This window comes from Neolamprologus multifasciatus, chromosome 3 (genome assembly GCF_963576455.1).
Source record: "Neolamprologus multifasciatus chromosome 3, fNeoMul1.2, whole genome shotgun sequence".
NCBI classification, from domain to species: Eukaryota; Metazoa; Chordata; class Actinopteri; order Cichliformes; family Cichlidae; genus Neolamprologus; species Neolamprologus multifasciatus.
The window spans coordinates 32635578-32651368 of NC_140441.1; the positions used below are offsets into that span (position 1 = coordinate 32635578).

Genomic DNA, 15791 nt, shown 5'->3' on the forward strand with positions numbered 1-15791 from the left:
GTGTTTGTCTACACCAAACAAATTATAAACGGAACTAGCTTCAATCATTCACAGTCAAGTCTATAGTTAGTTACTGATTTTTTGTCTGTTTGCACAGGCTAGTAAATCTTTTACTTCAACAATGGTCAAATTACATGGGATTGTCAAAACTTTTTCTCATGAAGAAGTGGTTGCTGCTGTGGAACATTTTGGAAAAACAGAGTCCATTGTACTGTACAGGTCCAAGCTAGAGGTATGTATAGTGGGAGTAATCAGCTGATATGTTTTTGCTATAAAGGTATGTGGTACATGGAGTCACGTGAAAAAGGAAGTACACCCTTTGTCATTTCTAAGGTTTCTAAGGAAGTGTGAGCATATGGACTATTTAGGTGTGTGTTAACACAATGCCAAGGAGGAAAGACATAAGCAATGATCTTAGATAGTCAGTTATTATTATCAGTCAATCTGTATTTTTAGGCTATTTATACCACTATTTGTAGTCCACCATTCTACAGTTAGAAAGATTCTTCACAAGTGGAAAATATTCAAAGGCAATCTTCTCAGGAGTGGACGTTCTATAGAAACGACAAGGAGCAGGTGCATCTAGTACAGGTAGAGCTGCTGTAAAAACCCACAGAGCTCAGCAGCCGGCGCAACAAATTCTGGATCCTTTGCTTTTAGTTAGCAGTTAGCATTAGCAGCACATTCTGTGTCTAATGTGAAAGGACCTTTATGCTGCGCACTGTGACTCACAGCAATGGTCCCGGGTCAGCCCTGACGTTGTGTTAAACTAATCCTAAAGTAATAATGGTATTTCTAACCACTGATATACCACAACTGTATCCTTTTAATAGCTGCTGAAAGTTAGGGGACCTAGCTTCTATCGGATATTTATATAGAGATCCTCCAGCTTCAAAGTGTATTGCCCTTCAAGGACCTGCAGTTCGAAAAAGCGCCCCTCCGACAGCCAAACCCATCTGTTCTCAGATTGGAAAGTTAAATTTGTGATTGACATGACATTGGCCAATCAGATGAAAGGAAGAAAAATAGGGTCAAAATTCATACTTGTAACTTGAAACTTGAGTGCAGACTTTCTCACGTAGTTTTTTGGTCCACACACAAATCTTTTTTACGCATACAAATCTTTTTTACACACACAAATCATGATTTACAAGTACAAAACTGATTTACAAGTACAAAATATTTATGACCACAATTTGAGCCCATATCAATGAACTGAAGTGAAAAGAAGGGGAGAAAAGGCCAAAATTCATCCACAATAAATCATGGGGTGCTTCACCATCTTGGCTTAGTTTTTGTTCAAATAATTGTTTTCCATTTAAAAAAAAAAAATTGACAGTCTTAACAATTTTTATGAGATTGTGTTCAAAACATTTTAGAGCCTCGCAAGGGCTAGGATTTTTATCATGTTCTGATAAGTAAAACCCTAGAGTTGAAATTGCTCTTTCGTTTTTACATGACTGAAAGTTTTACAATAACCTAACATAACTCTGAGTTACATAAATATGTATAGAAGTGCCCTTGTTCTGTTTTTGGTTATTGCTTTGCTTGTTTGGTTAGGGATTATCCAAGCAACAAAACATGCTTTTCATCCCAAAAGATCTCTTTTTATGAGCAATATTTGACAGTTCACGCTTGTTTAAAAAAACATGCCATTACATGATTTGAAGTGCTGTTTTAGAAGAGAAGATTTAAAAACAAAAAAACAAAAAAAACAACCTATACCTGATTAAAATTTAGTTGATTGCCGTTATGTCTGCTTGTTTTTGAACCACTGTTTTGTGCTGGTCTTGGTAGTGAATGTGGTCTCTGGCTAATTTGCCCCACATGGCAAATCTAACCTTTAGTTTGTGAATATAGTGGGGACATAGTCTAGATGGTTGAAATAATCACAATGATTTCCCTTTGTGTGTTTATTTGCACATTTAGGCAAAAGTGAATTTCATGAAAGAAGAAGATGCTCAAAAACTGAAAAAGTTAAAGAGCATCGACATAAAAAGAATACCAGTCACTGTTGTCAGAGAACAGGTATTGTACCTTTTCTGAGTTGTTTTTTAATTATGGTCAAACTGTCAAAACTTGGAATGTATTGCTGTAGCATCATTATACTGTATTTCTTTTACTAATTTTATTATGTAATTTAATATATTATACTTTTTCATGTTTATTCAAACTAAATCTGTTTACAGAACACTGTTACAAAGAAGCCTCTTCCAACCTTTACCAAAAAACAACAGAAGCTTCCACAGAAGTAAGATATGCTTGACATTCAGACCTTCATCTCAATTGAGATTCTCTTTGTTCCTGTCATTTGCACTTATTAAAATCTTTTCTTCACAGAAAAATTGTCAAGTCAACTAAATCCGCTTCAACTGGAAATTCTTTTAAAAAGCCGTTGTCTTTGTCATCTGGAGACAAAAAAAATACAACAGGCAAACTTGTTACTAAAGCAAAAGTCTTGGTTTCCAAAGCAAAAAGTGTCTCAACAAAACCGATATCCAAAACCTTAAACCAAGGCAAAGTAGCTGCAAAAGGAGCTGTAAATGTTGTTGAAGAGAAGAAAGATGCTTCAAATCTTAAAGGTTGTAATGATTCCAAAAGTTCAGGAAAGCAGCAGGGTAATGCCGTCTCAAAACAAAGACCTGCCCTCAAAAGATCTGAAAGCAATGCTAAAAACTCTGTAGTTGCATCTAAAGATACAGTCAAGGTGGTCCAATTGTCAAAAAAGACTGTGAATCCAATTAAAGGAACTGCAATTGTCACTCGTGCAAAGGTCTTAGTTGCCCAAGCACAAACAGCCTCAACTATCGACAAACCTCAAAGTCAATTACAACAATTGGCTGCAACAGAAACTTCAACAACATTAAATGTGGAAGAAATTACTGTAAAGTGCACTAATGTTCAATCTAAAACTTCAGAGGATAAGCCTGGTGTAGAGACTTTAAAGCCACCAGAAATGGAAATAAAGTTTCAGCAGCCAACAGTGGTGAGTGAGGAGACAACCAAGGTACTTGAAACAAGAAATGCAACAGCTTCTGAAACAAAGAACCAGGCTGATGAAAAAGCTAATCAGAAGGAAAAAGAGGTCAAACACACTGAACTATTAGAGTCTGTGAATACAAAAGTCGTAGAGCCCATGGAAGTTGAAAGTTTTTCCGGTAGCAAATGCTTACGAGAACCAGAGTCCTCTGAAATAGGACAAACACCACCACAGACTTTAGGGAGCTCAGCTCAAGCTGCTTTGGATACAAAGCAGACACCTGAAAGGATCGAAAAGGGTCAAGAGCAGCAAAAAGGCATGTTGGACACAGTTCATGCCACAAATGTTCCACCCAAACCTAAAGCTTCAGAAAATAAGCCTGATGCGACCTTCAAGACTCCCAAAAGTGATATAAATGTTCAAGAATCTGCAGTTATGCCGGAAGACAGAGCAAGAAATGTGTCTGCTTCTGAAATGAAGCAGCAGACAGAATTAGCCAAAGCTGAGACAAAAGAGGCCAGTCATACTGAACCACTTGATTCTGGGAATAAAAAAGTGACAGAGCCCACAGAACATTTTACTGACAGAACAACTGAACTAACTGAATCCAATAAGGATCAGACACCAACCAGCACAACTGAGATTACACTTGATGTATCTCCAACAAAATATCCGATTGATACACCTCATAGAACACAGACTACCATAAAAAAAACAGAATCCTACAAGAATTCAAAGGTTCAAGAATCTGGAATAGTTCCCGAAAAGAAAACCAAGATTCCTGAGAGAAAAAATGTATCAGTTTCTGAAACACAGCAGCAGGCAAAATTGTTGAAAGTTGAGACAAAAGAGCTCAAACACACTGAGGATTGCTTTGAGGATACAAAGGTTCAAGATTCTGGATCTGCCAAAAATGATGTGGACGAGGCAATGGAAGTCGAACATTTTGCTGAGAAAAAGGCCTTACAAGCCAAATCGAGTGAGGGTCAGACACCAGCCAGTACAACCGAGACCACACCAACAATTGATCACCCTCAGAGACTGCAGACCAGAGCTGAGACAAAAGAGGCCAAACACAGTGAATCACTAGAATCTGGAAAAATAAAAGGGACAGTGTCCATGGAAGTTGAAAGCTCTACTGATACGACACAGACCATTGTCAAAAACACAGAAACTTTGGAGATTCAGAAATCTGCAACAGTGCTTGAAAACACAACCAAGGTTCTTGAAACAAGAAATGGAGCAGCTTCTGAAACAAAGCACCCAGTAGAATCTACCAGTGTTGATGTAGATGCAAAAGATACCAAACGTGCTGAATCACTGGAGATTGGAGCATGTAAAAAGGCCCTAGCAACCAAATCCAAGGAGAATCAACCTTCAATTGATACAGCTGACACCATACTAGATGCATCTCTACCCAAACCTTCGACCCCATTAAAGACACCACTAAAGACACCACAGAAAACTATAAAAATGCCATCCTCATCACAAATCCAACAGAGTGTGACGCCAGATCCAGAGTCCACAACTGCACTAGGACAAAAAACCTTGCAAATGTCAGGAAGTTCAACTGAAGCTGCTCTGGAGGCAAAGCAGGCGGTTCAGAGTGTGAACACAGTCGCACAGCAAAAAGGTATGTTTGATACCATTAAGCTTGTGAAACTGAAACTCTATATTTGAGGAATAAGTAAGGTAACAGGCACCATTATTAGCATTATTAGTTGTGACTTTATTGCATGGAATATGTAGGACAGTGTTGTTGGAGACACAAAATACAGGTTGTGTCTTTGTTACTGATAATGAAAAAACATACACTCATGTTGAAAAATAGTTTTCACAGGACTATGCATTTCTATGAACACATTCCTACTGAGTTTGCTGCCATTTCTTTAGTTTATGTCTGCCTGTGGACATGTTCATGAGGTTTGCTTCTAAAATTCTTTTTCAAAATACTGCAATCTATCTGAATAAAACTTCTCCTCCTTTTTAAGATCTTGTGATTGCTGTGACAAGTCAAAAGGACCCGTCAAAAACTGTCAGCAATGTTTTAGCAGTGTCGACTGCAGTAGCTGCATCTTCCAAAACTGAGCCAACAGCTGCAACAGCAGGCAAGCAACAGCAAAGTTTTAGCAACCTGACTTTTGGGGAGAAGATAGAAAAGCTCATGGATAGAAATTGCCTGAGTAAGTAATGACAGAAGCCTGTATGTGGGTCATTATTTGTTTGGTTTTTTTGGATCAAAACTCCCATTTATTTAACTGTTTTTATGTTCACTCTACCTCGCAGATTGTTTCAAAAATAATAAAGCATTGCCGTCAAAGGTAAGTTTTTTTTCTTTCTTCTTTTTCTTAAAGGTATGAATAACCTATCTCTCAGTTTTAGTTGTAGCGAAAAGAATAATAAAAATCTAGTAAAATATTCTTTATAAATGTTTAGCAAAAGTAATAGTGTTATCTGTATGTCTTTAAAAATTACAAATGTTTTTCCACTTTTGTAAAGATAATTTGGAAATTTAGTCAACAAATGCATAACGTGTTTTTTTTTGTTGTTGTTGTTTTTAAGAAATAAAGTGGTGCTTTTGGCATTTCACATTTCTTTTTACAAGATAGTCATCATACTTTTGTCTCCTGTGTTGCATTCTGCTTAATAGTTTGGGTAAGTTCACTTTCCTGAATCTTAACTTCTAATTTCTCCTTTTCCCCTCGTGTTTAAAATGAAGGTGATGTTGATCACAAACCTTCCAGAATATGAAAATGGCTGCTACACAGAGGCGGACGTTGCCAATCAGCTCACCCTATTTGAATTTGGATATCTAGAAGATGACATCTATGTTATTCCTCAAATGCGTATGGTAGGTACCAAGTTATAAATCTGCATTACTCAGTGATCCCACAGGTATATTTCTAGGTCTCTCTTTGGTTTCTTTATGTGAGGTCAGCCTACATTTTCTTGTGTGTATTTGTGTACACCAACACAGTACACAAATACACACAAGTACAGTGCACAGTGAATAATTAGAATAATAACAAATGTGACTTTTCCTTCTAGGCTTTTGCCATTGCGCCAAGTCTGATGAAGGCAAAAAAGCTTTTTCAAGCATCAAAAGAGAAGAGTATTATTCTCAATGGGTCCACACTTTGTTTGGATTTTTTAATCCACTCCTTTCCAATGAATCCGGTACGTACTAATACAAAAATACTGTATATTGTGGCATGTTTGGAAAAAATTGCCGTGCTTCTAGTGCACAATCTTGTTGATCCCTGTAGATGAGTAAATAAGGCACTGAGAGGATGGTAATTAACTAAATAACTTTAAAATATTGTTTAAAGTAGGTTTTTTATTAATTGAATTTTTAGATTATTTAAATGTAATAGAGCATGTAAATACCATACTAAGGCCTTAAAATTTTCTTTTTTAAAAATATTTTATGTTGCCTCAAACTTCAAAGCTTCTTGGTTAACATTAGCAAAAAGCTTTTATCTATCTTGATTTCCTTGCTACAAGTTTTTAACTTGAAAATATCAAACTGTCTGTTCTTTGAATCATTATTATGATTTATTGATGATGCAACTAGATAAATTAGTCTTTCGCTGCCTTTTGCTGTGCTGTGCCACAAATTGCTAAATTTGTATCAAGGAAAAAAGAAAACCCTCCAGACTGAAGTGCCTTATAAATACCACCTTACATACAATAAATGTTTGAAATGATACTACCCAAAATTAAATAAGAGAGTAAGAAATGTCTTGCCGTAGAGCGTAGTGCCTTTAACGCTGTGTTCTCTTACATTCATGTTTCAGCTTGGGTTTTATAGCACCCTGATGAATCTGGTGAATTATGTAAGTAACTTTTTCCCCCCAAATTATACATGGATTTGTAAATATAACATATCAAATGAACAAACAAAAAGAAACTCTTTGTGTTTGTTTGAATGTTTGCTGGCTCTTCTTAAAGCAGCAGACAACTGATGATGGATCAACGGTAATCTACATCAAGAATATCTCACCAAGTGAGGCCAATGATCTCAGGGAAGCTTTGGAAAAAATCGGTTCTGTCAAAAACTACCTGCCTCTCCTCAACAAGGTTAAAAACACACCTGTTCATACAGTTGATTAAGAGTATTTAAACAAAAAAGACATTGTTGTCTTATCTTCTCTTATCTTTCATGTTTATGCATGTCTGTTCTAGGTGTTTATTGAATTTGAGTCCATTTACGATGCTGATCGACTCGGAGTTTGGCACAGCCTCCTGAAACAGGGCTTTGCCCATAATGTCTACAGGATTAAGATACCAAGAAATGAATCCACAGCAAGGCGTAAGTCTTTGTTTTTGGATAAAATAAAGCAGATGAGATGTAGATGTATGTGGAGTTACATAATAGGTAGCTAAAAATATCCTTAAGGGTAAATGGTAGGTCTTATGCTGGGCATACACTGAGTGATTTTTGGCCCATTTAGAGTCAATTTTTCCGTCGTGCAACAGTTTTGGGGATCGGCCCGATTTTCACCTTAATTGTATGTCGTGCATTGTATAGTATACATGGGGTAATGAGGAGCGATCTCGACCAGCTCCCGATCATCAATCTTTTGGTCGTAAGAAAATCAAACCTGTTTGAAATCCTGTCGGCCGTCGTGAGGGTGTCAACGCAGCCTCTCACACTGTGCACACGCAAACACAGAAATGAAGATGAAAAGAGCAGCACGGCAGTGTAGCGAGTGATCTGGACACAAGCGATGGAGGGACAACTTGTCGAACTTTGGCAAGCTCATCTGAGCCTTTATGTGGCCTCACAAAATTATCACGACCACACCAACCATGTGCCATAAATGCATACAACAGAATTAACCTTGACTTAAAATTCTGCTAATTGAAAACAAAAACAAACTGCTTCAGCAGCTAGTCACTGTTTTTTATATGTTAAATATCTTAAAATAATTGGAATGATATGATGGTAAATATGAAATGTCAAAATCAAAGCATTTAATAAATTAAAATAAAGCTCTCTCTTTTTTTGTTTGTTTGTGCAGCACCTAGACTGGCAGCGAAAGCTTTGCCGGACAGCAAGGTTGTCGCTGAAGGGGCAACAATCCCAACAGCAAATTTTGGTGTTCCTCAGGGAAGCACTTCACCATTTTGGGTTACAATGAAAATGTATCCCTTTTTGTTCCCTACCACATCTCCTTGGTTTGTCATCCCAGGTGACAAAAACAAATTGAACTAGAACTTAACTCCAGATTCAAAATGTAGGAAATAAGTGGCTCTTACATGTGACTGTTTATTTTTGACTTATAGATTTTGTGACGGTCCGGCTGACAAAAAAACAGGTAAGCACATTTTTTTTTAAATTCTCCAATCTGGTCAAGTAACAAGAAAATTGTAATTTTAATTACTTGTGATAAGATATTGTTTACCAACTAAATATAACATTTGGCTAAGAAAGTGGTTTGAAAATTGTTTGCATAACCACCCTTGGAAGTTTGGAGAAACTATCTGAATCTGAATCTGCAAATGCTTCTCTTTGAACCAACTTTTGACATTTTTCTGCTTAATTGCTAAAGAAATAATGTTGTAATGCTTTTGAGTCAATCGTCCAATCACCCCCTGATCTCCAGTTCTAAACTACATGCTCCTCATTTTGATATGAATATATATGAAATCTGCATTTTTATCCCATGTTCATTACGTCCTGAAAATCTGTGCTTAATTATGTAAAATGTCATGAACGGTTTTCAGTATCAAATAGCATAAAATAGTTAATGACTTTATCAAAGGAAGCACAATGTGCAGGTGTTGCGTCTGCTTTTTTTTTCCCCCTCTTTGAATTAACTTTGTGTCCTGTAGAAAAACCGTCCTCCAGGCTCTGTTTTCCCCCACATTATGCTGACCGGTTTGCCAGAAGGGAACTACAGACACGAGGATGTCGCCAAGCTGGTGTGGAACCATTTCCCTGTTCATAATCTTCATACTCTGTACTACAAGATCATCGTTTTATCACTGCAGAGGAGGGTGAGGAATAGATGCTGAAGACTGACACAAGCACAGACATTTTAATATTCTTCATTTGTTTTTTTTGTTTTTTTTAATCAAACAAAGCTTTATTGAAAACTTTTATTTTTATCTGAGGCTTTTTCTATCCTAACCTACAGGCCTTCGTGTACTTCAGTGACTGGAATGCCTGTACCAATTTTGTTCAACTGCACAGGAAAAATCCTATTTCTGTCGGAGGTCAGATACTCAATATCCACTTCGTGTTACAGGACATGCGTCCTGGATCCAGTGAGGTATGGAAAGCTCCGTCCAAAACTTTGATGTGTTATTCGGTCTGTTATTTTGCTGAACTAAAAACTATGATCAAATCATAGGTAAGATGGTAGTTGGAAGGTGGTTGGAGACTGGCACAACCAAAACCATTGCGACTTTGTACAATGAACTTGCAGTCTTGTTGCCTTTGATGTAGTTAATTCAAAGGTGGGGACCAGGGCTGTGGCCACGCGCAGTCAGTTACCATCTTTGGTGTATCAAGACTGCAACAAAAAAAAACCTATAAGGCAGAGTCAGTGAATCATTTTGTGAATTAATAGGTTTAAGTTAGCAATTACATGCAGTCTGTTCATGATAATACACTGATTAACTGTTACGTAGTATAAACATACAAATTCACCTTAATTTCTTACCTTTAGAGTCCAGCCAGAATCTGAAATTAATTTTTATCTTGTTCCTGCAGGATTTCAATTTAACTACAAAATAACATACATGCTTGATAACTTTGCTTTTATATGGGACTATAACCTGAATGCAACCAGTTCACAACCATCTCCAAGTTGATTCTGTTCATCTCGATGTAGCGTTTTCAGTGGGAGAAATGTTTCGTCACTCATCCAAGTGACTTCTTCAGTCTCAGCTGACTGTAGGTTTCCCCAACCTTATAAACAGTACATTAGCATAATGACTGAAACCAGCACACTTAAGGAACAATGGTTCCTTCATCATTATTAAATGATTAAATTCTCATGACCATTGATCAACAACCACTGATCAAAGCCCACTGATCAATGGCCATGAGTACCATTCACAGAGAGTTGGGGAGTAGCTGCAATCACAGCATTGTAAGATGGCAAAAGATGTACCCTTAGGCTGCCTCCTCGATTCAGAGATGGTCTTTCCCTTTTCACGTAACTGGCCTCCTTGACTCCACGTTCAAACCAGCGTTCCTCCCTGTCCAGGATGTGTACATCCTCGTCATTGAAAGAGTGTCCACTGGCCTGTAGGTGTAAATAAACTGCAGATGACACCACACAGAAGAGGTAGCTCTTCTGTGTGGTGTCATCCACTTTGCCAGAGGTTGTATGGTTTCCCCGATTTATAAATCCTGGCAATCCTCCTGGCACTTGACAGCGTACGCTATGTTACTCTGTTTGTGTCGGGGGACCCGATCCTTCGGGATTAATTAGGTGTCATTGGGACACTACAACACAGAGCGAACACCATCCCCACAGACAAAGCAGCCAGGAAAGCAGAAGAACATCACATTAAGAAGGCCCTGAGTAAATGTGGTTATCCTATCTGGACTTTTGTCAAAGCTCGGAAGCTCCAGTCAATCCAGGAGAGAAGGACAACCGCTGCCTAAGCGAAAACCTTTAGTTGATCTGGTGTGTGTCAGGAGTATCGGAACAGTTGAGACACATTTTTTTCTTGATACTGTGTTTCTGTGGCCTTTAAACCCCAAAACACACTGTGCCAAACATTGCTCCACCCAAAGGGGACTCTGGAACAATCTCCCAGTTGATGTCCTTACGTCTGAGTCCATTCAATTGTTTAAATCGCGCCTAAAACCCACTTGTTCAATTTGGCGTTTGACGCAGATTAGTTTGACTTTCATCCGGTGCATTTACTCGTTATGCTCTGATGCTCCTGAATTTTACCCGCATTGCGGTACTATTGTGAAGCTGTTTGATGTTATGTTTTGATTTATGACTTAAAAAATACCTTAAAATGTAATGCAATGTACCTTACAGCAGCGGTCTCCAACCTTTTTTGCGCCACGGACCGGTTTATGCCCGACAATATTTTCATGGACCAGCCTTTAAGGTGTCGCGGATAAATACAACAAAATAAAACTAGTACCGGTACCGAAAAAAAGAAAAATTATTCATAACACACGTGAAAAGACCAAGGAAAACCGAGTAAATGATAAAAATGATAACAAAATAACGCTGAAAACCAATAAAAACCCTGAAAACTATACATTTCACACCTGAGCCTCAACTCTCACGGCCCGGTACCAAACAACTCACGGACCGGTACCGGCCCGGGGGTTGGGGACCGCTGCCCTACAGCACCTTGAGGCAGCTGTTGTGATTTGGTGCTATATAAATAAAATAAAATTGAATTATACCTTTGGGATAGGGACGTGTTTTACAATTTTGGTTGGATAATTTTTCAAAATGTTAGATATAGATACAGTTTTAGAAAATCTATAAATTATGTATGCTGTTTACTGCACAATAACACCCTGATAATGAGTTGGATAATTGAATTTACAGAATAGCAATGTGTGTGACAATATCTTTTAAAATCTTTTTGTAGGAGGTCATGTACAGAAATCTGATGAAATGGAGCAATATTGTAAGTAAGCTATCACTTAATTATATCTGTAGTCATCCAAAACATAGTTTTTCTATTTCCTGTTCCTTAACAGCGGCTTTTCATTGTTTTTTCAGCATGTTCCAGATTCAGAGGCTCTGGAGGAGCGGCTGATCTGTGTGGAGATCTCTGAGACATCTGTGGACCTCATCATGATGGTCATGCAAGTGGTGGCATTCAGTGGTTCTTTTGTCAGATTCTTGCCACTTGCTAACAGGGTACGACACACACCTACACCCCCCGCCCCTTGTTTTCAGTTAATGTTAATTCAGTTAATAATTAACCGTTAATGTTTTCATTAACGGTTTTACTTGCAGTGGGATGCAAAAGTTTGTGCAACCTTGTTAATAGTCATTATTTTCCTGTATAAATCGTTGATTGTTACAATAAAAAATGTCAGTTAGATATATCATATAGGAGACACACACGGTGATATTTGAGAAGTGAAATGAAGTTTATTGTATATACAGAAAGTGTGCAAAAATTGTTTAAACAAAATCAGGCAGGTGCATAAATTTGGGCACCACAAAAAAAGAAATGAAATCAATATTTAGTAGATCTGCCTGTTGCAGAAATTACAGCCTCTAAACGCTTCCTGTAGGTTCCAATGAGAGTCTGGATTGTGGTTGAAGGTATTTTGGACCATTCCTCTTTACAAAACATCTCTAGTTCATTCAGGTTTGATGGCTTCCGAGCATGGACGGCTCTCTTTAACCCAAGACAGATTTTCAATAATATTCAGGTCTGGGGACTGAGATGGCCATTCCAGAACGTTATACTTGTTCCTCTGCATGAATGCCTTAGTGGGTTTTGAGCAGTGTTTCGGGTCGTTGTCTTGTTGAAAGATCCAGTCCTGGCGCAGCTTCAGCTTTGTCACTGATTCCTGGACATTGGTCTCCAGAATCTGCTGATACTGAGTGGAATCCATGTATCCCTCAACTTTCACAAGATTCCCAGTCCCTGCACTGGCCACACAGCCCCACAGCATGATGGAACCACCACCATATTTTACTGTAGGTAGCAGGTGTTTTTCTTGGAATGCTGTGTTCTTTTTCCTCCATGCATAACGCCCCTTGTTATGCCCTAATAACTCAATTTTACTTTCATCAGTCCACAGCATCTTATTCCAAATGTGCTTTAGCAAACCTCAAGCGGCTCTGTTTCTGCTGTGGGCGGAGAAAAGACTTCCTCTGCATCACTCTCGCATACAGCATCTCCTTGTGTAAAGTTTGCTGAATGGTTGAACGATGCACAGTGACTCCATCTGCTGCAAGATGATGTTGTAGGTCTTTGGTGCTGGTCTGTGGGTTGACTCTGACTGTTCTCACCATTCGTCGCTTCTGTCTGTCTGAGATTTTTCTTGGTCTGCCACTTCGAGCCTTAACTTGAACTGAGCCTGTGGTCTTCCATTTTCTCAATATGTTCCTAACTGTGGAAACAGACAGCTTAAATCTCTGAGACAGCTTTCTGTATCCTTCCCCTAAACCATGATGGTGAACAATCTTTGTCTTCAGGTCATTTGAGAGTTGTTTTGAGACCCCCATGTTGCTACTCTTCAGAGAAAATTAAAAAAAGGAAACTTACAATTGACCCCCCTAAATACTCTTCCTCATTATTGGATTCACCTGTGTATTTTGGTCAGGGGTCACTAAGCTTACCAAGCCAATTTGAGTTCCAATAATTAGTTCTAAAGGTTTTGGAATCAATAAAATGACAACAGTGCCCAAATTTATGCACCTGCCTGATTTTGTTTAAACAATTTTTGCACACTTTCTGTAAATCCAATAAACTTAATTTCACTTCTCAAATATCACTGTGTGTGTCTCCTATATGATATATTTAACTGACATTTTTTATTGTAACAACCAACGATTTATACAGGAAAATAATGACTATTAACAAGGTTGCCCAAACTTTTGCATCCCACTGTATTTCAGTCAGGATCGCTATAGCATACATTTTGCATATATGTTCCCATCTATGTATGTGTTTCATGTTCAGTCATTTTGTAGTTCATACTGCACCTTTGCTTGGGTAAACTAAAGCATGAACGAGTTAAAAAAAACAATAAGAATTGTTAATGTCTATCACTTTTTAAGAAACGTTTTCCTTTTTGTCTTTGTGTTTTTCTTATGACTGTTTCTATTCTCAGATTTACATTGAGATGGCAGAATCTAGTCTTGTAACAGAGGTGTTGGAGAAGATTGCTTCAAATGAACATTTATCTACGAATGTAATTTGGTATGACTTTCACTAAAATAGGGGAAGAGATGAATAAATTATTAGAATAAATTGCGTATTTATTTGTTATGAAAATAGACCCTTAGACCGTCTCCTTTTTTATCCCCTATGCAGGAAAAAAGTTCGACGTATTGAAACGTGAGTATTTCTCTTTCTAATACGACAATTCCTGAAGCAGCTTCTCCTGTAGAAGTTAAAACAGTTTTAAACATTTTGGGTTTTCGGATTCTTGGTTTGACAAAAAAATAATAGTCTCATATGGTGAAATATGGTTTCCTGTTTTGTTTTGTTTTTTATTTTTTCTCTGTAATTTTTATAATGAACTGGCTCTTGTGGTGGCAGATTTCTTTTCTCATGTATTAATCACATATTTAATCATGTCACATTAGTTATAGTAATATCTCTTTCTCACTTTACCATAGCAAGAGCACTCCTGCCACTACTTTACATGCATGTGGAAAGTTAACACAGTAAGGCCATTGTAATGGGAGATATTAAACAGATAGAGGCTCCTTCTGCTTATCAGGGATGTAAATCCTTAGGTGATGGCTAAGCAGAAAACAAGGTCATAATTCTCTCTGTGAGGGAGGAGGTATAGCCCCCCCGTGAGAGGGGCCAACATGTAAGAGTTTGAGGAATGTTCTTTGTCTGTGTGTCTGTATATAAGATGTAAGGGCAGTGGCCACAATTCAGAGATGGTCCTGGTGTTTCACTGGGATGCTCTCTCCATATTGCAATGTTTATTAAACCCACTTCAAATCAAGCTCACTGGGTGTGTTGCAGGTTATTGTTAAAATTCCCATAACACTCTAAAAGATGTGGAGAAACAAAACAGGCAGTTTATGTAAATGTGTCTTAAGCTAATGACTGCTGAACAAAAAAATTGGAAATGATATTTGTTTCTTTCTCTGTTTTGTAACATGTTATGTGTAACCATTTTTGTGAAAACAAACTTGTTTTTTTGTGGGCAACTAACAAAGATTTTCTGCTTTATATTTTAGTTTGAAGAGCCTAAAACAGCGTCTGCAAGACTCCAGTGAGATTAAAGTAAATCTTGAACTGGACACCACAGATCTTGAGTTCCCGACTGTGATAAGTGTACCACAGTCTTCTCTTTCTGATAAAGGAGCGCAAACTCTTCAGCAAACAAGTGCCTCTGGTTCTGCTCAACCAGCAGTATCAGTTAGTTCCAACATTTCTAAGTCTCTCACAGCAGGACAAAGTGCAACAAGTGACCAAGAAATGGAAGAAGCCAGTGATAAACCAGGAACTGAGATCACTATAACATCCACTGTTGCTCTTCAGGTGAGTCAGGATGTAGAGAAGGTGGAAGGGAGGGTAGGGGAAGAAGGGTCACCAGTAATTTCAGTCACCTCTGCTGATGGAAGAACTTTTTCAGCTGCTTCTACCCCTGCTCCTCCAGTCACAAGTCTGACAAAGTCTAAGGAAACGATCAAAGAACTTCCTTATATTAATGCTGACGAGCCCATATTGATTCAGGGAACCAAGACACAGACTGTGGATAAAATGGTAATATCTGGCAAAAAGGGTATAAGTGCCAAAAATGTTCTAACTATGACCTGCCATATTTTTGTGAGGGTAACGCATTTCCAATTTGTTCAAGTAAATTAGTAAGCAATCTTTATCTTTTTAGAGCCCCAGCAAGAGAGAAACAACCTCTAGAAGTGACTTGGATAAAGAGAAAATGGAAGAAAAGGTGAGTTCCGTACTTCTAGCTTCAAATTTGGTCTGCATATATGCATAAACATACAGTGTATATAGAATCAAACCCACTAAACTATGATATGATTAGGGATGGGTACCGGTAATGGCATCGGTTCTGACATAAACAGTAGTAACCAGACCGAAAAGCAGCGCACATTTTGGTGCTTTTTTTTTTCCTGAGATGTCATACACTTTGGATTCCAGC

General features: G+C 38.0%; 1 protein-coding gene across 6 annotated transcripts in view; it reads left to right on the forward strand.

Annotated features, from left to right (window-relative positions):
* Positions 1–15791, forward strand: part of LOC146522621 (uncharacterized) — a 37655-nt gene that overhangs the window by 11704 nt on the left and 10160 nt on the right. For 2 of the 6 annotated variants that reach the window (XM_085153458.1, XM_085153459.1), the window contains exons 8-28: positions 98–232; positions 1930–2028; positions 2190–2251; positions 2341–4613; positions 4972–5163; positions 5267–5301; positions 5700–5831; positions 6029–6157; positions 6778–6816; positions 6932–7060; positions 7166–7292; positions 8005–8175; positions 8270–8301; positions 8819–8983; positions 9124–9258; positions 11564–11602; positions 11698–11838; positions 13773–13861; positions 13976–13999; positions 14863–15391; positions 15516–15578. In XM_085153458.1, the coding sequence (XP_085009584.1) occupies positions 98–232; positions 1930–2028; positions 2190–2251; positions 2341–4613; positions 4972–5163; positions 5267–5301; positions 5700–5831; positions 6029–6157; positions 6778–6816; positions 6932–7060; positions 7166–7292; positions 8005–8175; positions 8270–8301; positions 8819–8983; positions 9124–9258; positions 11564–11602; positions 11698–11838; positions 13773–13861; positions 13976–13999; positions 14863–15391; positions 15516–15578 (4740 nt within the window). The remainder of the gene's footprint in view (positions 1–97; positions 233–1929; positions 2029–2189; positions 2252–2340; positions 4614–4971; positions 5164–5266; positions 5302–5699; positions 5832–6028; positions 6158–6777; positions 6817–6931; positions 7061–7165; positions 7293–8004; positions 8176–8269; positions 8302–8818; positions 8984–9123; positions 9259–11563; positions 11603–11697; positions 11839–13772; positions 13862–13975; positions 14000–14862; positions 15392–15515; positions 15579–15791) is intronic. The other 4 variants (XM_085153462.1, XM_085153464.1, XM_085153460.1 and 1 more) reach the window with 3 other exon arrangements.